The 24,642-nt window shown below is 41.1% G+C and overlaps 2 protein-coding genes across 3 annotated transcripts in view; one reads left to right on the top strand and one right to left on the bottom strand.

The window, feature by feature from the left end:
* Positions 1 to 2,121: 2,121 nt before the first annotated feature.
* On the top strand, positions 2,122 to 20,865 carry LOC139755176 (IQ motif and ubiquitin-like domain-containing protein). Of its 2 annotated transcripts, XM_071673348.1 has the most exons (11): positions 2,122 to 2,288; positions 3,173 to 3,328; positions 3,926 to 4,109; positions 11,076 to 11,222; positions 11,978 to 12,144; positions 13,177 to 13,242; positions 15,418 to 15,513; positions 18,248 to 18,472; positions 20,098 to 20,265; positions 20,397 to 20,570; positions 20,729 to 20,865. In XM_071673348.1, the coding sequence occupies exons 1-11, from the start codon at positions 2,256 to 2,258 to the stop codon at positions 20,816 to 20,818; spliced, it is 1,506 nt and encodes a 501-aa protein (XP_071529449.1). In that variant the 5' UTR covers positions 2,122 to 2,255; the 3' UTR covers positions 20,819 to 20,865. The 2 variants fall into 2 exon arrangements, with proteins under 2 accessions (XP_071529449.1, XP_071529454.1); XM_071673353.1 differs by lacking the exon at positions 13,177 to 13,242.
* The window catches only part of LOC139755191 (probable acyl-CoA dehydrogenase 6), a 23,352-nt gene continuing 14,557 nt past the window's right edge, over positions 15,848 to 24,642 (bottom strand). The window contains exon 8 of the mRNA XM_071673356.1: positions 15,848 to 21,372. Coding sequence (XP_071529457.1) covers positions 21,241 to 21,372 — 132 coding nt within the window. The 3' untranslated portion in view covers positions 15,848 to 21,240. The remainder of the gene's footprint in view (positions 21,373 to 24,642) is intronic.

Raw genomic sequence — 24,642 nt, 5'->3', positions numbered from 1 at the left:
GTTTTGTGGCTCAAGTTAAAAGAGCTCCATTTCTCAATCATGATTTATTGGCCTTCCATATTTTTTTTCTAATATTTCAAGAGTTCGTGGGACCCTTCAAGGATGCTCGAGAAAATTATGAGTTCCGTCTAGGGAACACTGGTAGAAAAACTGTAACCGAGCCATTATCTTCCTCACCTGACCTAGATTACGCGGCTAACACAGCCATAGGCAGGCACACTCCGACCCCATCAGACATATATCGTATTCTCGTCATATATGACAATTTTCAGTAAATGGCATAGTGTTCTCTTTGAAGTAATTGCCCGGCAGAATATTTACCCCAATCACCTTAGATAGCCAATTATGATGTTGGTATTATGTTGCATAGTATTGGGATCCTTCCTTAACCGCCACTGCAACCTTCCTTAACAAGGATACACTCCTGCTCTGCTAACTAACATCCTCCTAAGTACCTGAAACAAATCAGTGGCTCAACTTCATTACCTGAAACATTCCTGTGAATTTAGATCGCCAATTCTGAACTCGACTAGAGTGCAAAATGGATCAGGACTCAGGACTAACGTGTCAGAAGCATCGACGTAGCCAGGAGGCAAAGAGGGAGGGGACTGCGAAACCCTTGTAAATGTCACAAGTTTCGATGCTGAAATTACCGATGTATATATGTATAATTTGCTTTGAAAAAAAAATGTATAGATTTTTCACCTCAAATCACGGCCTGTCGATATCCAAATCACAGCAGACTAACCAGCGAAGATATATTAGGTTGATTGGAATAAGTAATGATAACTAATCTTTTTTTCTCCGATAATCTAAATCCATATTGAAGCTAATCAAGATCCCAAACACCTGCGGTTTCTATGGTGACTGGTGTAAACAACTTTGAAAGCTGCCAACGATTCCAACCTACTCTAATATCGTCACATTTCAAACTTTGATACATATACAAAATGTATGTTGAAAACATGGTCTACATACATCCATAAACGTATGGCAAGACAGGAGGCATTTAATTCAGTAATTTGGTGATGCTGTTGATAACAATGAAACTACGGTAACAGAGCCTTGGAATTATTGCCAGATGTCGTAAAACACGAAGAAATATCTAACTTTTAATAAACAAAATATGTGATAAATTACTTTAAAATATAAATATTTGTGAAGTAATTCGAAATTAGATTATCTGTAGGAGCATAAAGCTTTACAAGTAGCCTGGTAAAATACGAGTTCAGTTTTTGACATTCTTGCCCTCTTTCTCCTCTCTGCTGTTACACTTGGTAGAATCGACCAGCAAAGTTCCACACGCAACCAGTAGTTACCGACCAACCCAATATCATTACGTCTATTCACATATTCTAATCCTTATTTTATAGGTGCTGAGAGGCCTTCAGAGCTACGTGAACTGATAACTCCATCTTTTTACCAGTCTACGAAATCGTGGTATACTTGAACATCACATTAGAACTACGTTCTGGGTGCAAGCTAAAGGTGTGTTTGTAGGTATGTGCGTTAAGGTTAGTGGAGCAATAGGATACAGATGTTAGAGCGGGTCACGTTAGTGTCAGGCAAGGTGTCAGTGCGGACGTATGGTCATGTCCGATATCCAACTCTGTCCAAGATGACTTCGTACTCAAAAACTATATTGTTGTGAGGCTTAGCAAAGGTATATATTTTACTACTATGCTGAACAGATACTTGTACTTTGGATGGTGGTGACAGTGTCGTGTTCGATCATGAGAAACAACTGTGCACGAACATGAGCGAGCCAGGCTGTGGATGCGAGCCATGGCGCCTTACCTGGAGCAGGACGCCTCACACTCCAGCGACAGCAGTTGTGCCTCCGGGGACGCTGTAACGCACGCCCACGCTAACCCACGTGGCTCTAGGTCATCCTCGTATACCAGGTCCTCTCCAGGCGGCAGGTGTGTGCTTCAGGAAGCGCAGGGTGCCACCCCTGACACCGGTCAAGCTCTCGTAGTTACCAACCTGGAGGATAAGGGTGGAGACGGGAGCTTCCCGGCACGCGATGACACTCAGGCCGCACACAGTGAGAGGGATAGACCTTACGACGCCTGCAGCGAGGGCCACAGCCAGCAGGATGGCCACGGTGAGGGGAGTGCTTACCACAGTGTCCACGCAGGCGGGCACAGTCAGGCCAACGAGTATGGCCAACCCGACGAGTACATGTGGCCCCAAGATGATGTGGCCGCACACACCAGGAGGGACAGGACGGATCCTGACAACAGGGTGCTGCCATGCCGAGTGCTGATGACGACGATGAGCCAGAGGTGCGTCCTGTGTAACATTCTCTTGCCTTCCTGTGCACTGTAAATACGTGTTTGTACTGTACGGGGAGGAGTTCTACATACGATTGCCCGGGGATCTCTTGAGCTTTCTCTGCTATCATACAACTTATATTTATGCATCGTCTGCATTTACAATCTGATACTTTACTGCACTCATCCACCACCCATATACCATAAAGGCACTTCTTACACGTTTTCTGACAAGTTTCATGTTATGGTATCTGATTGTTCTATCCTTGCATCTAACGAAGAACTGATCACAGTTAACGTCATCAAACTGGTTCAAAAAGTTAAAAGGTCTGTGAAGGAGTTACTCCGTACTCTCCTCCCTTCCATGATGGGCAAAGTTGAAGCCTCCGACCTTAGCTCTCTTTTGCATCTTCTTTATTAACTTTGTGCTTCTTGTTTTATTATCATATAACACCAAGATCCCTTCTTCAAGGGGCTTCTGCAGCTTCAAGGCTGCGCTACAATCAGTAGCAGGGAAAAGATAGATTCCTTTGGCGTGAGAAGTTCTTCCGCGAGTTTATACTCCGATGATACAACTTCGCCGAAGGTGACTTTTCACTCGCGGTGTAACCATAAGCGGGCGGAGTCCGGTAACACCTTGTGTCTCTAAGTACAGTAATCAAACATGTGAAGCATATCCTAGTTTTGACGTATTGTAAGATGTGAACGGCGTGCTCATTTTTTTTAAACCGTGTACATTCAATTGAATGTTGTATTTGCCAGCAGATAGTCAGTGTCTCTTAACTGGGGCTCTGGCGACACGCTGGAGACGATCCCAGTTCCTAAGTCACATATGCTACAGTGTCTGTGGAGTAACCATGTTGTTACATGGCTTTACAGTGTGTTTTTGTGTACAGAGGTGGTGGTCGGAGAGCGGTCCAGTGGCCACAGTGAAGCTGGTACTGGAGACGGATGTGGGCGTCATCACCCGGGCCTGGCCACTACACCAACCTGTCCACACCCTCAAGATTCACCTCAGCCACACCACCCAGGTCCCCCCACATTTCCTCCAGGTAAATTGTCTCCGTCTCGCTACCGAATCTGTCCATGGCTACCTGTCATATTTAGCTGTAAATATTAACCGAGGCAATATTCTCGGTACATGGGGATCATACGCTTCCTTAAGCTTTCATGGAGGCAGTAATTTTGATATAAATGGGGGAATCCTATGTAGCGTCGGGTGTACATGAGAATCCTTCACTGGGTTAGGTGTAAGTATAGATCATGCATTAGGTATAGGAGGATGTGGGGATCATACGATGGGTTAAGTATAGATGGAAACTCTACTCGTTTTGTAGTGGATATAAAGATCATACGGTGTGGTTTGCAATGTTAGATGCTTGTATGGTAAGTATGCCACATGCTTTATGTACCATGATGGGTTCATATGTCAGGTTGTCTGCCATGGGTGTGTGTCAGTGGTTACCATGTTAGATGCAAGTGTGTGAAAGGTTGGCATGTTAAACACATGTGTGGTAATTTCCCATATTAAAACGTTATGCAGTGAACTATGCCATTTTTAAATGTGAATACGGTGCATTTGTATATTGACTGAAGAACACAGATGACTGAGGTGTTAGTAAATAACAACGTATGCGTGTGCCCAACAGCTGTCGGTGCGCGGGAGGGTACTGGGTGACGGCGCCACGTTACGCAGCGTGGGCGTAGAAGCCAACGAGACGGTACAGGTGAGCGTGTCATCAAAGAGGCCACATACCCACCCACTGACACTCCTGGTCCCGACCACACCAACCCTGCCCACGCCAGATGTTATCACAGTCATCGTAGCAGAAGGTGCTGTCAGTGTCTGAAGAGGTTACCCCTCTGTAATGACTTCATAACTCAGGTTACTTTTAATTTTACGGCTTTCTCTTGTTCCTCAACTCCGCTTACGTCTCTGACTTTCACGAAATAAGTTATTTGTCATAATCTTCCTCTACTTTTTAACTGACTGTTTCTCTTGATTTAACATGGCTAAGGCTTTTCTGAAAAGGCTTTCTCTGCCATAAATTACTAATCAAAGACGACGGCAGCTTTTAAAAAGTAGAGGGGCTCACTGGAATAAAAAAAAAAAAACCCTGCTATTGAAGGCGACGATGCAAGATACTGCAGTTTTTTTTTTTTTTTTTTTTTACGTCTAAACAAAATAAGAGGGCTCCAGTCCCCCTGCACTGCCGCCACTGCTAATAGTTCGGTATTTTATCAGTCTGCATCTGAGGCGTAAAAATTGTCTCAGGAGTCGAGACAATTCACGAGCCTAGCTAAATAGTTGACTGGCTGGGTAGTACTACACCTTGCAACGTTTCCTATTGTTACTGGTTGAGGAACAAAGGTCCGAAGGAAAAGAACAGACAAATCTTTCTTGGGTTAAGGAAAAGAAACAGTACTTAGTAGCGGACCCGGACAAAGATCCAGGAACATTAATGACCAATATCTACGAGAGAATCCTGGTGTTATCCAGGACCATTCTAAAGTCTCCTACAACCCAAGGTTGCGCTACTTTTTTCAATAGCAGGGAAATGCTGACTTATTTGGAGTAATGTGTTCTTTGACTTCAATGTATTCCCAGCGATACAGCCTTGCCGAAGGTGACTTTTCACTTCCAATATATATATATATATATATATATATATATATATATATATATATATATATATATATATATATATATCCATAGACTTATTTAATTGCTCGCGACAGTTTAAAAGTATGTTATGCATCACGTGGTCAGTCACGTTTGTCCACAAAACAATTTCCTCTGTACTCCACGTGAGGACACTAATTTTCGAACGTTCGCAGAACTGTGGAGTCATTCCCATAATGGCACAGGAAGTGGGACATGATGTGTCGTGTTAACAGTCTGCAGGAATAAATCTTTAAGTAACTGTTGTTTGATTATATTTATGTACCTTGTCCAACTTCCTTGAGCCCCACACGTGAATCAGCCATTAAAGTTATTTGCAAAATCGCACCGTGTATCCTTCACAGTTAATATAGGTCAGTATAAGCTGAAAAAAACTGGATGTACCCTACGTTAGTATAACTATTCATTATACAAAAAAAAAAAATGTAACTCACGCGATTGTCATCTGGCGATGTTATCAGCAGTGTAGCTCGAGGCATCTGGCTTCATTAAGACTTCAGTACAGTAAGTGTGGATCAATACTGTGTTTGTCCTGTAGGTGTGAAGAGGGCATGAGGCGCCTGCTGCTGCAGCCCTCGAGGCAAGGGGCACCTGCTGGGCCTACACCTAAACCAATCCACAGCGGAATTGAACGCGCATTTTCACTGGCTGCCGAAATGGTATATATATTCTGCATTTGAATGGAGGTTGGCAGGGCATCATTTAACACACTATTGGAGCAATTTCCTAAATAGGCCCTTTCTTCTCCCCCAGTACTCGAAAACAAAAAGTCATTTTGGCTTCAAGAAACTAAGCCCTTACCGGTATAACATCTTTTTTTTTTTTTTTTTTTTTTTCATACTTTGTCGCTGTCTCCCGCGTTTGCGAGGTAGCGCAAGGAAACAGACGAAAGAAATGGCCCAACCCCCCCCCCCCCCATACACATGTACATACGTCCGCACACGCAAATATACATACCTACACAGCCTTCCATGGTTTACCCCAGACGCTTCACATGCCTTGATTCAATCCACTGACGTGCTAGCACGTCAACCCCTGTATACCACATCGCTCCAATTCACTCTATTCCTTGCCCTCCTTTCACCCTCCTGCATGTTCAGGCCCCGATCACACAAAATCTTTTTCACTCCATCTTTCCACCTCCAATTTGGTCTCCCTCTTCTCCTCGTTCCCTCCACCTCCGACACATATATCCTCTTGGTCAATCTTTCCTCACTCATTCTCTCCATGTGCCCAAACCATTTCAAAACACCCTCTTCTGCTCTCTCAACCACGCTCTTTTTATTTCCACACATCTCTCTTACCCTTACGTTACTTACTCGATCAAACCACCTCACACCACACATTGTCCTCAAACATCTCATTTCCAGCACATCCATCCTCCTGCGCACATCTCTATCCATAGCCCACGCCTCGCAACCATACAACATTGTTGGAACCACTATTCCTTCAAACATACCCATTTTTGCTTTCCGAGATAATGTTCTCGACTTCCACACATTTTTCAAGGCTCCCAAAATTTTCGCCCCCTCCCCCACCCTATGATCCACTTTCGCTTCCATGGTTCCATCCGCTGACAGATCCACTCCCAGATATCTAAAACACTTCACTTCCTCCAGTTTTTCTCCATTCAAACTCACCTCCCAATTGACTTGACCCTCACCCCTACTGTACCTAATAACCTTGCTCTTATTCACATTTACTCTTAACTTTCTTCTTCCACACACTTTACCAAACTCAGTCACCAGCTTCTGCAGTTTCTCACATGAATCAGCCACCAGCGCTGTATCATCAGCGAACAACAACTGACTCACTTCCCAAGCTCTCTCATCCCCAACAGACTTCATACTTGCCCCTTTCCAGGACTCTTGCATTTACCTCCCTAACAACCCCATCCATAAACAAATTAAACAACCATGGAGACATCACACACCCCTGCCGCAAACCTACATTCACTGAGAACCAATCACTTTCCTCTCTTCCTACACGTACACATGCCTTACATCCTCGATAAAAACTTTTCACTGCTTCTAACAACTTGCCTCCCACACCATATATTCTTAATACCTTCCACAGAGCATCTCTATCAACTCTATCATATGCCTTCTCCAGATCCATAAATGCTACATACAAATCCATTTGCTTTTCTAAGTATTTCTCACATACATTCTTCAAAGCAAACACCTGATCCACACATCCTCTACCACTTCTGAAACCGCACTGCTCTTCCCCAATCTGATGCTCTGTACATGCCTTCACCCTCTCAATCAATACCCTCCCATATAATTTACCAGGAATACTCAACAAACTTATACCTCTGTAATTTGAGCACTCACTCTTATCCCCTTTGCCTTTGTACAATGGCACTATGTACGCATTCCGCCAATCCTCAGGCACCTCACCATGAGTCATACATACATTAAATAACCTTACCAACCAGTCAACAATACAGTCATCCCCCTTTTTAATAAATTCCACTGCAATACCATCCAAACCTGCTGCCTTGCCGGCTTTCATCTTCCGCAAAGCTTTTACTACCTCTTCTCTGTTTACCAAATCATTTTCCCTAACCCTCTCACTTTGCACACCACCTCGACCAAAACACCCTATATCTGCCACTCTGTCATCAGACACATTCAACAAACCTTCAAAATACTCATTCCATCTCCTTCTCACATCACCGCTACTTGTTATCACCTCCCCATTTACGCCCTTCACTGAAGTTCCCATTTGCTCCCTTGTAATATTCCTTGCGAGCTTTTAATCATGATAATTATGATTTAGGTCTACACATAAGAACTAGCCTGAATGACAATTTGACCCGTGGAAGTGTGCAAGGCTACTGCCAACTAGTAATTTAGTAATTCATTAGGTGCCAGGTTCATGGATGGCTTTTATAACCCATCTGGTGTTTGACAAAGTCTGTCATAACACAACTTATGGTTCACACTGAATGCATGCCAAATTGTAGGTACGTAAGATTTACAATGATATTGTTGCACCTGCTACTTCATCTTGGAATGTCCCCCCAAATTTCATTAGTTTCTGAACCAGATGGACCACTTCACCCAGCTATTGACTACAGACGTCTGATCGCAGTCAGTGGAAAACAGATATTCAGTCCTTGTTTTATTAAGTCTCCAAACCATAGATAGGGTGAAGGGGGGAACTGTTTTCCCATATCAATCTTCCTTAAGATTCTGTCCAATTTACATACCAACTTTCAGTCGAAATTTCAGTGTTTTTTCAATTCACAAAGGGTGATTTTGAATTCTACAAGCATTAAGGACTGCAGAACACTCCCATAATAACCTTCATGAGACATGAAAACTATTTTAAGAATATGAGACACCTATCTTACATGTTGACAACCTGAAAGTCATCTATATGTCTTCAACTTATCACAGTGTAAATGTGTGAAATTTTTTTGACACTAGCTTCAGCTGGTCTAAATCTAAAGCTCATCCAATTCAGTTTCATGAGGAAACAAAAATTGCCTTTATTGGCTTCTACAGTTGATGTTCAAGGTCTCTATAACTCTGAAGTCAAAAAGCTATGCAAGTTTTCTCAGATCTGCAGACGATGCAAGATCCTTTCTCAGTCATGTTGGATTTTACCATTACTCCATTCATTTCTTTCTTAAGGTTGCCAGTCGCTCAAATGTTGAATGTCATGCACCATGTCACTTTGTCAAGCAGTACCTTTTGGGACAGACTACCCTGATGTTCACTGTTCACCACATTCAGCATGCATTCAGTCGACTGGCCTCTCTACACTTTACCCTCTTTAGTGAAGACAGACTAATGTCCTGTGTGCTACTACTCGCTCAGGACTTTGCTTGTGGTTATGCTGTGAGTGAAAAATCACCTTTGCAAGGCAGTATGATCAGGAATACAGTTTCACCAAAGGACTTATATATATATATATATATATATATATATATATAAGAAGCGGAAGTGGATCATAGGGTGGGGGAGGGGGTGAAAATTCTGGGGGCCTTGAAGAATGTGTGGAAGTCGAGAACATTATCTCGGAAAGCAAAAATGGGTATGTTTGAAGGAATAGTGGTTCCAACAATGTTGTATGGTTGCGAGGCGTGGGCTATGGATAGAGTTGTGCGCAGGAGGATGGATGTGCTGGAAATGAGATGTTTGAGGACAATGTGTGGTGTGAGGTGGTTTGATCGAGTGAGTAACGTAAGGGTAAGAGAGATGTGTGGAAATAAAAAGAGCGTGGTTGAGAGAGCAGAAGAGGGTGTTTTGAAGTGGTTTGGGCACATGGAGAGGATGAGTGAGGAAAGATTGACCAAGAAGATATATGTGTCGGAGGTGGAGGGAACAAGGAGAAGAGGGAGACCAAATTGGAGGTGGAAAGATGGAGTGAAAAAGATTTTGTGTGATCGGGGCCTGAACATGCAGGAGGGTGAAAGGAGGGCAAGGAATAGTGTGAATTGGAGTGATGTGGTATACCGGGGTTGACGTGCTGTCAGTGGATTGAAGCAGGGCATGTGAAGCGTCTGGGGTAAACCATGGAAAGCTGTGTAGGTATGTATATTTGCGTGTGTGGACATATGTATATACATGTGTATGGGGGGGGTTGGGCCATTTCTTTCGTCTGTTTCCTTGCGCTACCTTGCAAACGCGGGAGACAGCGACAAAGTATAATAAAAAAAAATAATAAATATATATATATATATATATATATATATATATATATGCCCACATACATATCAACATATACATACACATATGCAGACATTGCATACATACACATGTACATATTCATACTTGCTTGCATTCATCCATTCCTGTTGCTATCCCTGGAGATAGGGGAGAAAGAATACTTCTCATGTATTCCTTGTGTGTCACAGAAGGCGACTAAAATGGGAGGGAGCAGGCGGCTGGAAATCTTCCCCTCCCCTTTTTTAATTTTCAAAAAGAAGGAACAGAGGAGGGGGCCAAGTGAGGATATTCCCTCTAAAGCTCCGTCCTCTGTTCATAACGTTACCTCGCTAATGCGGGAAATGACAACTATGTATAATATAATATTACACATGACAACTAGAGACTGAGTGTGAACAAATGTGGTCTTTGTTGTCTTTTCCTAGAGCTACCTTGTGCGCACGCAGGGGGAGGGGGGGGTGCCATTTCATGTGTGGCAGGGTGGCAATGGGAATGGATGAAGGCATTAAGTATGAATATGTACATGTGTATACATATGTATATGTCTGTGTACATATATGGATGTATACGTTGAAATGTAAAGTATGTATATGTGCATGTGTGGGGGTGTGTATGTATATATATATATATATATATATATATGTGTGTATGTGGGTGGGTTGGGCCATTCTTTCATCTGTTTCCCTGAGCTACCTCACTAACAGAGGAGACAGCAACACAGTATAATAAAATAAATAAAATAAACATTTATTTTATTTTTGTTATACTTAGTTGCTATCTCCCCTATCCCTGGGGATAGGGGAGAAACAATACTTCCCACGCGTTCCCTGCGTGTCGTAGAAGGCGACTAAAAGGGGAGGGAGTGGGGGGGCTGGAAATCCTCCCCCTCTCGTTTTTTTTTCTTAGTTTTCCAAAAGAAGGAACAGAGAAGGGGGCCAGGTGAGGATATTCCCTCAAAGGCCAAGCCCTCTGTTCTTAACGCTACCTCACTAATGCGGGAAATGGCGAATAGTATGAAAGAAAGAAAAGAATTTAATTTTCCAAAAGAAGGAACAGAGAAGGGGGCCAAGTGAGGATATTCCCTCAAAGGCTCAGTCCTCTGTTCTTAACGCTACCTTGCTAACGCGGGAAATGGTGAATAGCATGAAAAAAAAATATTTTTTTATTATTTTTATTATGCTTTTTCGCTGTCTCCCGCGTTAGCGAGGTAGCGCAAGGAAACAGACGAAAGAATGGCCCAACCCAACCACATACACATGTATATACATACACGTCCACACACGCAAATATACATACCTATATCTCAATGTATACATATATATACACACACAGACATATACATATATGCGCATGTACATAATTCATACTGTCTGCCTTCATTCATATATATATATATATATGCACAGTATAATGTTGAATATGTGGATGTGTCAGGTGAAGGTGTAGAGCGGGAAGTTGTGGTGGAAGTAGAATGGAGGTGCGGGCCTAAGCCGTGGCTGGGAGGGTTCAGGCACAGGATCACTGGCCTCCAGTACCACAACGCTGCTACCCAGACCCAACCCCCAGCCAGGACCACCTCAGGTATGTCAGCTTAGGTTATCTGAGCTATACCAGGTTAGCACAAGTCATGCTTGGTTTCTTGATTGATAAAATTCTCGGGTAACATTAAATGAGAGGCTGCACCTGAAGAGGTAAGTCAACATAATAATATCAACAGATCCCTAGTGTTGCCAGCATGGATAGCTGCCACACTGATAAGGTTAATCTTCAATAACTGATGCCCTGTTTACTGAGAACCCAGCTGTTAAATGTCCCAGTCTTGAGTGTGGTCATGACACAGTGGAATGGTTATTGTAAGTAACTTCGGAGTCAAGATGATTAACGAGCAGAGACAGAGTGGGTAATAGGTTAAGTTATAGCAACAGTGGATTCATGATGAATAAGATGGCCATATTGTGTAAAGACTAATATAAGGATCATAATAAATGTAGACTATTTGTCACATTTTGGGTCATGAGTGTTAGGAAATCCAACTAGCTGAATACATGTCATATTGTAGGAAATGAAGTTGTAATCATCCCTAATAGTAAATTTTTGAAATGGTTATCAGTATGATATTGGCATGGAATAATCCTAGTATAGGTTATTAGCAAAACAAAAAAAATTTAGTGTAGGTATGGTTTAAGGTTTAGTCATGTCAGGTTATATTAACTTATAGTACTTGTCTCTTGCAGTAGTGTTTTCTTCCCTCTTGCAGTAGTGTTTTCTTCCCCACCTAAATTTTTGACACTTGCAAAGGGCATTGTTGTATGGTGTGTATCTCTCCCCACCCGCAGGTCAGGTGAGCAGAGGTACTCAGACGGTGTGGGGTCGTGGGCGTGGCAGCCAGACCCCCCGAAATGCCCTCACCCAAACCACCTACTTCCACCCACTCCTCCACACCTCAACACCCATCCTTATCACACCCAGGGACTACTGCCCGGCCCGTTATGATGTTACAAAGGTGGGTATCAAGTATACATCAAAGTTTGAACCAGTTATACATCATGATGGATGTCAGTTACACATTGAATTGGGTGCCAGTTAGTTATATATACATCAAGATGAGTGCTAATTATATATCAGACCAATTATACATCAAGGTGAATGTTTACATATACTGCACATCAAGGTAACTGCCAATTATACATAAGGATAGGTGCCAGTTATACATGAGGATGGAAGCCAATTATGCATCAAAGTGGGTGCCAGTTATAGATTAGGGTGGTGCTTGCTACAAATCATGGAAACTTGTGTTACATAAAAGTGGTTGCAGTTATACATCAAGGTGGGTGCTGGTTGTACATCAAGATGGGTGCCATTTATACATGATAGTGGATGCTAGTTGTACATCAAGGTGGGTGCAAGTTACGTGTCATGGTGGGTGCAGTTGTACATCAAGGTGGGTGCCAGTTGTGGATGAACGTGGGTGTCAATTGTACACCACCAAAGTGAGTAGGTTAAACATCAAGATAAGAGCAACGTTTATATCAAGGTAACTTGTGCAATGCCTGTGAGGTCATATAAATTAATTTTTTTTCGCAAAAACTATTAAAATCATTTATGTAACTCAGCCAAATTGCTGACAGCTTGAACAAAAATGTGTTGTTGCAGAAATGATGGAGGAACTCCTTTGATGTTTACATGAATTGACCTGATGTTTGTATCTAGAAAGGAAGAGAACATGACATAACTTTACGCAAGAATTAAACACCAAAAATAGAATTGGGTATATTATGAAATATAGCAGGATATTATAATGCTTATGTTGTTATCAAATCTGGTATTTCAGCATTTTACATTTTTCTGCACTTATCCCAAGAATTTGATATGGTAGAGTGAGGCCATTATAAAAACTGAGTTTGTGATGAATTCAGTAAATGATATTGTGCAACTGGGTTAACATATAACATGAGATGGGATGGGACAGTAATTATGATAAAAAAATGAGGTTTGCAGTCGTGATATCAATGTTTAAAAGCAATGTGCTCGATAGGTGGTGGTTGTGCAGCGGACAGTGCGTGGTTGGCTGGCTCGTAGACAACTTTATCGTCTGGCACAGGTATGAAGCTTTAAATCCAGGGAAATGTGAAGACAGATCTTTTATAAAAGGGGTTTTGGAGCTACACAGCTCTCTTTACACACAACACAACCCAGACAGCTCTGGACTTGGACAACTCTATAAAAGGGAGGGAGCAGGAGGCTGGAGATCCTCCCCTCCAGTTTTTGCTTTTCCAAAAGAAGGAACATAGAAGGGGGCCAAGTGAGAATTTTCCCTCTTAAGGCTCAGTCTTCTGTTCTTAATGCTACCTCACTAGTGTGGGAAATGGCGAATGTGTATATAAAAAATTTTTTTTTCAGACATATTTGCCATTTCCTGCATTAGCGAGGTACCATTAAGAACAGTGGACTGAGCCTAAGAGGGAAAATCCTACTTGGCTCCCTTCTCTGTTCCTTCTTTTGGAAAAGTAAAAACTGGAGGGGAGGACTTCCAGGCCCCAGCTCCCTCCCCTTTTAGTTGTCTTCTGTGACATGCAGGGAATATGTGGGAAGTATTCTTTCTCCCCTATCTCCAGGGATATAAATATTTTTATTATTAAACTTAGTCGCTGTCACCCACATTAGCAAGGTAGTGCAAGGAAACAGACGAAAGAATGGCCCAACCCACCCACATACACATGTATATACATAAACGTCCACACACGCACATATACATACCTATACCTTTCAACGTATACATACATATACATACACAGACATATATATGTATATGTCTTTGTATGTGTATATATATATATATATATATATATATATATATATATATATATATATATATATCTGCTAATAGGGGTGGGAATGGGGCTGAAAGTCCTCCCCTCCAGTTTTACTTTTCCGAAAGAAGGAACAGGTGAGTGTGCTAAGTGAGGATTTTTCCCTCTGAGACTCTGTCTTCTGTTCTTGACGCTACCTTGCTAATGCGGGAAATAGCAAATATGTATGAAAAAAATATTATATATTATTGGTATGCTAGCTGAGGCATTGGGATTATTTGAAAATAAAGATGGCTAATAGTTAACTCTAAATCCCCCAACAGTGACCCAGGGATTGAGAGTTGTTTTTAACAGGATCCTTACGGTACAACAGAAGCTGGGATATGTTTTCTGTGGGCTACCTGACAGGTACCAGCTTACGAAAAAGTGAAAACCTTATAAGGGATAGATTACTACTGGGGTGAACTGATCCTGGAAAAGTTAAGCTGGCCAAATCTCTATATACTAGCTGAGCCTAAAGACCCTTCTGTTGGTTACCTCCAAAAGTTCCATAATCATATATTAATGAAAAACAAGATGATTTCAAGAGTAACAAAAAATCCAGAAAAGGTAGAAGGGTGTAAGTTGTTTCAATCCAGCAAGGGGCCTTGGTTCAAGGTGTGGGACTACCATATTAGTGGGCCAAATAAATCCAGTCAGCCTAGCATGACTTCTGGGGTGACTTTTGTCTACAAGAAGCTCCAGTTGCTCCTCCTTACCCTGAGAGAAAAAGTATGTGAAACAGAAAAACTTCTTTCCCTCATGATCAAAGTATGGGAACTTCTTGTCTACTGAAATGCCAACAAAGGTCACAAAGGTGGACATAAACAAGTGGAGGCCTGACTGACTGATGCTAAATCCTGATTAGCACCACAATTTTGCTTGAGTCGGTATTGTCCTCCTGACAACACCATTCTCCCTGTAAGAAGCTAATTCTAAGTCTCAGAATAGGAAAACATCTATATGTTTCAAAGTGAGGTAGTGGGGTAAGTAGGGGACAGTCACCATTGACTTAAAAAATCACCAATAGGTATATACACTACAACCTCAGCAATTCAGAAAAGGATGCTTATCCCTGGTAGGCTGGAAAAACTGGAAAGCAAGTCTGTTACCTGGGGATTACAAAAAAAAAGTATAAGGCAACCAGTGTGTCAGTGGACAGGATGGTAACATGATTGCTGAGTGTAGGTTCCTGACTGGTGGGGAAGACCTGGATTGAGATACAGGCTGCATCTACTGAAAAAGTGGTTAGCAAGGGGTGAGATGCATAAGCCACACTAGAAGGCAGGAGGTTTGAGGTTTCTAACCTAAAGGGATTTTAGAGTATCTCTCAAGCTCAAAGGACAGACTGAACCTGGAGGAAAGAGTAACATAGTACAATATTGACCCTACCAAAAACTGTTAATGAATATACTACTTCTGTACAGGCAGAGGAGCCAGCACATCTGGCAGTGGTGAAAAGTGATGCCAGCAGCACAACCAGTCAACTCTCAATCACACCTTCTAGCACTGATCAACACAAGGTAACACTTGATTTTAAGTCTGTAACACAGGGTAATAACACTTTCATATTTGTCCATGTCTGTACAGCATAATGTAAGGCTTTGGTTTTAGCTATCAGCTGTGCAACACAAGGTAATGCTTCCATGCTCATTCATACCCTTCAAGCGCAAATGCATCCTTCCTTGACATACTTTCACTGACCATATCATTAGTATGGAAAAAAACCATACAAGCCATAGATTATAACTTGTCATGTAAAATCCACTTTCAAAATATTGTACAATACTTCATTTTATTTATGAGGTCCCTTTTCACTTTCATTTTAGATAGAAAGCAAGTACAGCAAAGGTAAAAAATTATATATTTTTTATTGGCTATTGAAACAATATACAAAAAAATATATACTGTAGGTACACAATTCTGAGAGTTGTGATCATATATGAAGTACCACAGAATAACTATTTATTATATATATTTTTCAAGTTGGTAACTCCAATTACAGTCAAAAGTTCACATCAAGGCCGGGCCTTAATTGAAATATGGAGAGGTTAACAAAAAGGAAAAGACAAGGGGAAGTATTTACAAATTTTGAAGGAAGTGAAAAGTCTGTCTTTTAAAGAGCCAGGCTACAGTTATTTGGAAAAACATGAGAGGGTATGAGTTCCAAAGCTTTGAGGTGTAAGGAAAGAAACAGTTATCAAAACACAGTAATCATGTAATTTACAAGTGCATTAAGAGCTTCTAGCCACCACATTTACAATTAGCATTTTAATCTTTATGAAAAGAAGTAATAAAAGATTTTCTAACACAGTGGATCGCATTAAACCTGATCGCTTACAAAAATCTTTTAAATTATCTATATCTATTACTATTAATATCATTATTATGCTTAATTGCTGTTTCCCGCATTAGCGAGGTAGCGCCAGGAAACAGAGGAAGAATGACCCATCCACTCATTTACACATTTATTTTATTTTGTTATACTTTGTCGCTGTCTCCCGCGTTAGCGAGGTAGCGCAAGGAAACAGATGAAAGAATGGCCCAACCCACCCACATACACATTTATATACATACACGTCCACACACACACCTATACATACCTATACATCTCAACGTACACACACACAGGCATATTCATATATACACATGTACATAATTCATACTGTCTGCCTTTATTCATTCCCACACATGAAATAACATCCCCCTCCCCCACATGTGCGCGAGGTAGCGTTAGGAAAAAACAAAGGCCACATAACGATTGTTCACACTCAGTCTCTAGCTGTCATGTATAATGCACTAACAGCTCCCTTTCCACATCCAGGCCCCACAGAACTTTCCATAGTTTACCCAAGACGCTTCACATGCCCTGGTTCAATCCATTGACAGCACGTCGACCCCGGTATACGAACATTGTTCCAATTCACTCTATTCCTTGCACACCTTTCACCCTCCTGCATGTTCAGGCCCCAATCACTGAAAATCTTTTTCATTCCATCTTTCTACCTCCAATTTGGCTCCCACTTCTCCTCATTCCCATACACGCTCATATACATACATATGCATGCAACACATACACATATACATACACATACACAGACATATATATGTAAATGTACATATACTTGCTTGCCTTCATCCATTCCTGGGGCTACCCCACCCCAAAGGAAACAGCATTGCTGCCCCCTGCTTCAGTGAGGTAGCACCAGGAAAACATACAAAAAAGGCCTCATTCATTCACACTCAGTCTCTAGCTGTCATGAGTAATGCACCAAAGCCACAGCTCCCTATCCATATCCAGGCCTTATAGACCTTCCCATGGTTTACCCCAGATGTTTCACATACTCTGATTCAGTCCATTGACAGCATGTCAACCGTGGTATATTATATCATTCCCATTCACACTATTCCTTGCACACCTCTCACCCTCCAGTATGTTCAGGCCCCAATCACTCAAAATCATTTTCACTCCATCTTTCCATATATCTGTTTTATTTATTATATTTAGTCACTGTCTCCAGTGTTAACGAGGTAGCGCAAGGAAACATGAAAAAATGGCCCAACCCACCCACATACACATGCACATAAATAAATGCCCACACATGCACATATATAACCTATACATTTCAGTGTATACATACATATACACATGTACATATTCATACTTGCTGCCTTCATCCATTCCCGTCGCCACTCACTTCATCTTTAATTTTTTTTTTCAAGTTCATGTTAAGTTGTCTGGCAACTTTATTCCTACATCTCTCAAAGAGCTGTTCACTGTCTGTGTTATCAGTGTCTTAAAAATGTCAGGATTGTGCTCGGGTCACTCCTTACTCTTTTCTCCTCCCCTCCATGATAAACATTTAAAGCCTCTGGCCTAATACCATGTTTGTTGCTCTCGTTATGCTAGTCTAGCTTGATGAACTAACTAACCATGAGAAGTAAAATCATTATGAAGTGCTTCTATTAATGTGAAAGGTTTTATTTAACATACTGGACATGATCTGCAGGTAGCTGTTGGTGATGCAAAAGGTTGTATGCACTTGATTCCCCCATGTAATCAAGAACAGAGTCAAAGATGACAGTGCAGAATAAAAATTATGAAAGGATTTAAGTCTGAAACTTGGACAAATGCCAATAACTAACTATCCTTCAAGAATAGCCTAACTTAAGCAACACACCTTCTCTGTCCCAAGCCCACCATTATCTACAAATATACATTAATATTGCTGCTTAATAATACATATATCCTGACAGGCATGGCATCAACCAGTACCCATGACAGAACTGTACTCACGTCTAGAGAACTGGCGTAGAAAGCAAGTTTCTCAGATAAATGCAACACTAAAAGGAAAGCAGCGTAGGAGAGCACTGGTTGCTCTCCTAGACAAGGAGACTGAATTGCTGAGATCCCTTGAAGCTCACAGAGCTATACGCTCTGCTAGGAGGAGGAATGCAGCCATTGCCAGGTTTCTGCAGGAGGTTAGTGCCTGCTATAATTTACTTTATCCTTCTGATAATGTTTAATAAAATGTGGTAAACTGTTTACTGGATTCACATATTCAGTTCTCTTATTTCAACCTGTTTATCTTTCAGTATAATATCTCTTATTTCAACCAGTTTATCTTTCAGTATAATATCTCTTATTTCAACCTGTTTATCTTTCAGTATAACATCTCTTATTTCAACCTGTTTATCTTTCAGTATAATATCATTCCTCTCATGTATCATTCACCTTTGCTTGCCAATTTTTCATTAAACATGTAAGTAAATATTATGTCCTTGTACTCTGTAGTGAAATACCTTTAATCTTCCTCTCTTTCATTAATGTTACTTGACTGATATATTGAAATTCAAATAAACTGCCTCCTGCCATATGTCATGACCATCTTAATCCTGTTCCAAAACCTTACTAACTTCTAAACAATATCTACATGTCTTAATCCTACTTTTCCATTTTTCTGTTATTACACATTTAGATTTCTTTACTGAAGATCAAATACATGCATTTTGACTTTTATCATATCAAGTCTTTCTTATGGGTACTGATTACTTTAGCAGCCAATTTACTTCCTCTCCATTATCATAAGTTTCCTGCATAAGACAACCTCTAAATTTGTTTCACTATATTTCTGAAGCTCTGACATCCCACCATTGAACTCTTTTCTTAAGATACAGTATCCATCCATCACTTTTCTCCACACATATTCAGCTGCACCAGAAGTAGTGTACACCTGCACAATATATGTAACCACTTCCAATAACAAGGGATGTAATAAGTGCACACAATATAAGAGCCAACAGATGTTTCTTCAACTTGTGCCCAGTGGCATAGTGAATAGTCTTTCATATTGCTAGACCTTTTCATTTCTACAAATCCAGAAATCAAACCTAAGTCAGCAGGTGAAATTTACATTTCTATTCTGGCATAAATGCTTGTATTATATGCATCATTCTTTCATACCTTTGAATAATTTCATCAAACCTCTCTTTTTCAATGGCATACTAACTTCACATAAAACCCTTAGCCAGTTACCACAATTTTCAGACATAGGTACTTTCTGATTATGAAGTTTGTCTTTGATGCATGAAATGTATGTCAAGTTGGCCTTCTGTTGGTCGAATGTTGAAGTGCTCATCAACATGCTTCTGTGTATGGTTACTTGACCATACATCACATGGTGGCTGAGAACTGAGCTCAGGTGTGTATGTGCGTGCAAGTATGGACATGGATGGTTAGGGTAGCACTGTGGTTTTTCCTCTTCTTCGTACAGGTGAAATGAAAGCAAGTCATCAGCCATATGACATATAGTATCCTGTGACATAAATCTCATGTAGATATAAAGAATAAAAATTACCAGTTCATATATCTGAGTAGCATCCACCTCTTGTGTTGTAATAATTGTACAACTATCTGGAAGTAATGCATTCTGCAACACTTCATATCATTCCAAGATTGTATGGAAGCAAACACATGGCTCTATCCATCATATTACTTGGCAAAAGGTTACCATAAGCATTATTCAGAGCTGGATTCTTGGAGCATTTGTCTTGTGGTGTGCATATAGGAATTACTTGAGGTGATAATAACTTTTATTCTAACCAAGGTGTCACGTGCTCAAGTGTGGGAGGTTGGTGGTGCTGTTGGAGGAGGTGTGGAGGTGGAAACACCAGACACACAACCTATCAGGACCCTAGCAGCGCTTGCTACAGCTCTCCAACAAGATGCTACTGCAGACATTCGCGCCCAACAGTTCAAAACACTCTCCAACACGGTAATTTATCCTTTGATGCAAGCTCCCTTGTAGCATTTACGATATTATGCCTTACGTATGGCAGTATGTGTATAGAAAGTTAAAGATATATTATTTTACAACAGTAACAATACAGCGTCTGTTCATGGCAGGTGAAGTACTACCATCCCAGCCATGGGGATGGGCCAAGTAGTTTGCACACTGCTGAAGATCTACAGAATATGGCTACCAGGGGGCTAGACCTCCTGTCCCGTGGCACCTCTGACAACAGGCTACGAGGCCTTCGCAAGCGACTTCACACACTTATCATTACCTACCTCCACCAGGTTAATTATTGTCCACTTTTCCATTAAGAAATATACCTTTCTTGTCACTGATACTTCAAAACACATTAGTCATATTGCATTTCTGAAATCCACTTTGGTTCATATCATTTCAAAATGTTCTTTTGTTTTAACAAAGGCTCCCATTCCCACTTCCACAGGTGCAGAGTAGAGTGTCATCTGTAGTGGCACCTAGAACTGTTCGTGCTGCTGGTGCCAAACCTGTTTTGTTGCCAACACGGATGATGTGACTACATATCTTCATGTTTCTGACTAGGAAAGACCTATTTACTATGGACTCAGTGAGTCTATTCTACACTAAGCAAGACTCATCATCTTCCACCAAAACCAGAAATTGTTGTTCCTTATACAGAGAAATTTTTACTTAAGTACAAATTTAGCAAAACATAAGACTTTCATTTCCTTCTTATGCACACCCTTAAAGATAACTGCTTTCAAAATAAGAAACCAGAGATACGAGGACCAGGCAAATCGCTTGAGCCCCTGTACACAGTTCACTTTGGTGATAAAAATCTATTTCATTTCATTCATTCTAACATCATTATGTAGTCTAAAAAATACTATATTTTCATCATAATTCCCAAGACAATTCAATTGGCAATGCTAGAAAAAACTGCCTTGGTGACACAGAAAAAGTGTTTCAATATGGAGTTCAAGTGTTCAGCTTTTTTGGTTGCTGAGGAAGAGAACCCATGTATTTGCAGATGATATTCAGCATGATCTCATCTGCTCCACCTCCAATAGAGAAGAGCCTCATGTCACGATACAAACGACTCACCTGCACCTATATGATTGATAAAATAGGTTAGTACATGCTTACAAGTGCCTGCCCTTATTAATACAACAGTCTCATTCATATGAAATAATTCAAAACTGTTCCACAACACTGAAATCATTAAAACTGAGCATGTACAGATGTAACAGAGGGAGCAACCCGTTTTTATTTTCCACTGGCCCTAAATTTCAACCTCATAACTGAATGAGGGATCCTCTTCACAGTACAAATAGTCTCATCCCTGCATGCAATGACAGTAAGAGCCCCCAGCTCTCTAGTGCTAAAGCAAGCATCCAAAACCATCCATTTGATCAACTTGCAAGAACCTTTGATATTCAAAAATAAAAACATGGAATGAAGGATACTTGAATTTCTCGGTGGAGGACAACTGTCAAAATGCATATCAACAGCATCCTATAGGGATGCAAAGAATGACATAGGTGCCAGATGGTTTTTATAAGACGAGGAAAAGGATGCACAGGGCTAAAGGTTATCTCCATATAAATGAGGACAGAAGAAACAAGAAATTTCATAAGTTTCACACAGGACACAGTTGCACTTACTGACAGTGACCTTTCCCTGAACCCTGCAACTTGGCCTCTTTCGTTCTGTGAACACTCAGCCCCCATGTTTTCATCTGCTACCACATCCACTCACATGTACCTAAGCACCCCACTTCCTCCCCATTTAAACATGCTTTCCTTCTTCACACATTCCTCTAGCTTTATTTGCTCTCACCTTTTGCTACTCTTCAACTGATCTCTTCTCATGTCTCTACATATCCCTGTTTGCTAAACTCACTCTCACCACCCTCTTGCCATCAATGTCATTTCCTTTTTTCCTAAGGCCTCTATAGAACTTTCATCCTCATCTCCACCAAGAAGTGATCAAACATCCCACTAACAACTTTTCTCAGCACACTCACATCTAAGAGTATATTCTTAGCATGCCTAACAAGTAATGCATTATCAATAATGCCCACTTATCATTAACCCAACTCAATCAAGTATACATAATTATGTCTCTCTTTCTGAACCTGTTATTCCTAATCACCTGTCCCTTTTGAGAACTAAACTCCTCAAGGTGTTTACCATTTTATTCCCCGTGGGTACCCCTCAATCCCTGATTATATCCTCTGCTACTGCATCACCCACTATTACATTTGAATCACCCATCACTAATCACACATCAAAATTGCTGATGCACTCACTTAGCTCCTCCCACAACACACCTTTCTTCCCCATTCCTCTTGCTAACAGGTAAATAAGCTAACAATCACCTACCTGCCTCAATTCACTCCCTTTATCTTGGTATTTTTCACACTCATAATGTAGTGGTTAGCATTCCTGAACGTGATGCATTCATGGGCCGCCTAGGGTCAAGCGCATAGGTTCGAATCCTGGTTGTGGCAGTCAGTCCATAGTCAAACCAACTGTTCACCCACCCCTAGGGACTGGTCGATAAAATGGGTACCTGGCTCATGCTAGGGTATATATATTTCTATTTTATTTATTATACTTGATCACCGTTTCCTGTGTCAGCAAAGAAGCACCAGGAAAGACGAAGAATGACTCATCCACTCACATAGACATATATATATACACGCCCATACACACACACACACACACATATATATATATATTATTTATTTATTATTTATTTTGCTTTGTCGCTGTCTACCGCATTTGCGAGGTAGCGCAAGGAAACAGACGAAAGAAATGGCCCAACCCACCCCCATACACATGTATATACATACACGTCCACACACTCAAATATACATACCCATACATCTCAATGTACACATGTATATACACACACAGACACATGCACACAATTCACACTGTCTGCCTTTATTCATTCCCATCGCCACCTATATATATATATATATATATATATATATATATATATATATATATCTTTCTTCTTTCTTTTAAACTATTCGCCATTTCCCGCGTTAGCGAGGTAGCGCTAAGAACAGAGGACTGGGCCTTTTTTGGAATATCCTCAACTGGCCCCCTCTGTTCCTTCTTTTGGAAAATTTAAAAAAAAAAAACGAGAGGGGAGGATTTCCAGCCCCCCGCTCCCTCCCCTTTTAGTCGCCTTCTACGACATGCAGGGAATACGTGGGAAGTATTCTTAATCCCCTATCCCCAGGGATATATATATATATATATATTTATATTATTATTATACTTTGTCGCTGTCTCCCGTGTTTGCGAGGTAGCGCAAGGAAACAGACGAAAGAAATGGCCCAACCCCCCCCCATACACATGTATATACATACGTCCACACACGCAAATATACATACCTACACAGCTTTCCATGGCTTACCCCAGACGCTTCACATGCCTTGATTCAATCCACTGACAGCACGTCAACCCCGGTATACCACATCGCTCCAATTCACTCTATTCCTTGCCCTCCTTTCACCCTCCTGCATGTTCAGGCCCCGATCACACAAAATCTTTTTCACTCCATATATATATCCCTATCCCTGGGGATACGGGAGAAAGAATACTTCCCATGCATTCCTCACGTGTCGTACAAGGCGACTAAAGGGGACGGGAGCGGGGGCTAGAAACCCTCTCCTCCTTGTATTTTGACTTCCTAAAAGGGGAAACGGAAGAAGGAGTCATGTGGGGAGTGCTCATCCTTCTCAAGGGCTCAGATTGGGGTGTCTAAATGTATGTGGATGTAAACAAGATGAGAAAAAAGGAGAGATAGGTAGTATGTTTGAGGAAAGGAACCTGGATGTTTTGGCTCTGAGTGAAACGAAGCTCAAGGGTAAAGGGGAAGAGTGGTTTGGGAATGTCTTGGGAGTAAAGTCAGGAGTTAGTGAGAGGACAAGAGCAAAGGAAGGAGTAGCACTACTCCTGAAACAGGAGTGGTGGGAGTATGTGATAGAGTGTAAGAAAGTAAACTCTAGATTGATATGGGTAAAACTGAAAGTTGATGGAGAGAGATGGGTGATTATTGATGCTTATGCACCTGGGCATGAGAAGAAAAATCATGAGAGGCAAGTGTTCTGGGAGCAGCTGAATGAGTGTGTTAGTGGTTTTGATGCACGAGACCAGGTTATAGTGATGGGTGATTTGAATGCAAAGGTGAGTAATGTGGCAGTTGAGGGAATAATTGGTATACATGGGGTGTTCAGTGTTGTAAATGGAAATGGGGAAGAGCTTGTAGATTTATGTGCTGAAAAAGGACTGGTGATTGGGAATACCTGGTTTAAAAAGAGATATACATAAGTATACGTATGTAAGTAGGAGAGATAGCCAG

This window comes from Panulirus ornatus, chromosome 2, assembly GCF_036320965.1.
Source record: "Panulirus ornatus isolate Po-2019 chromosome 2, ASM3632096v1, whole genome shotgun sequence".
NCBI lineage: Eukaryota > Metazoa > Arthropoda > Malacostraca > Decapoda > Palinuridae > Panulirus > Panulirus ornatus.
Note: the sequence above shows the minus strand (reverse complement) of the source record. Positions and strands in the feature narration are given on the sequence as shown.

Coding starts and splice junctions, on each gene's coding strand:
- LOC139755176 (XM_071673348.1), top strand. CDS start 2,256: ATGCCGAGTGCTGATGACGACGATGAGCCAGAG. Junction 13,243..15,417: donor AACTTTATCGTCTGGCACAG/GTATGAAGCTTT, acceptor ACTTCTGTACAG/GCAGAGGAGCCAGCACATCT. Junction 20,266..20,396: donor TCAAAACACTCTCCAACACG/GTAATTTATCCT, acceptor TGTTCATGGCAG/GTGAAGTACTACCATCCCAG.